Here is a 250-nt window from a genome sequence, read left to right as displayed (position 1 = left end):
GGAGCACCAAGGGCCCCCTTCGTACCTTAAGTGATCTGAGCGCATAAACCTCTTCTGGCAGACGGGGCACACAAAGTTCTTCTCTCCGGTGTGGGTCCTGGTGTGCCGTGCCAGCTCGTCACTGCGAGCGAACCTCTTTCTGCAGGACGCCCACGTGCACTCGAACGGGCGCTCTCCTGTGGGCGGAAGGAGGAGGATTAGGATTATGTGAAGGAGGATAAAGATTATCGAAAAGATTATGAAGGAAAGA

The 250-nt window shown here is 54.8% G+C and overlaps 1 protein-coding gene across 1 annotated transcript in view; it reads right to left on the bottom strand.

The window, feature by feature from the left end:
- LOC119593392 (Krueppel-like factor 13) overlaps positions 1-250 on the bottom strand; it is a gene marked incomplete at its 3' end in the record, with an annotated part of 64105 nt that overhangs the window by 455 nt on the left and 63400 nt on the right. Inside the window, 1 exon segment of the mRNA XM_037942322.1 lies at positions 26-176. Coding sequence (XP_037798250.1) covers positions 26-176 — 151 coding nt within the window.

Source organism: Penaeus monodon, chromosome 32 (genome assembly GCF_015228065.2).
Source record: "Penaeus monodon isolate SGIC_2016 chromosome 32, NSTDA_Pmon_1, whole genome shotgun sequence".
In the NCBI taxonomy this organism is placed as follows: domain Eukaryota; kingdom Metazoa; phylum Arthropoda; class Malacostraca; order Decapoda; family Penaeidae; genus Penaeus; species Penaeus monodon.
The sequence above is the reverse complement of the archived record's forward strand: the minus strand, read 5'-3'. Positions and strand labels throughout refer to the sequence as shown.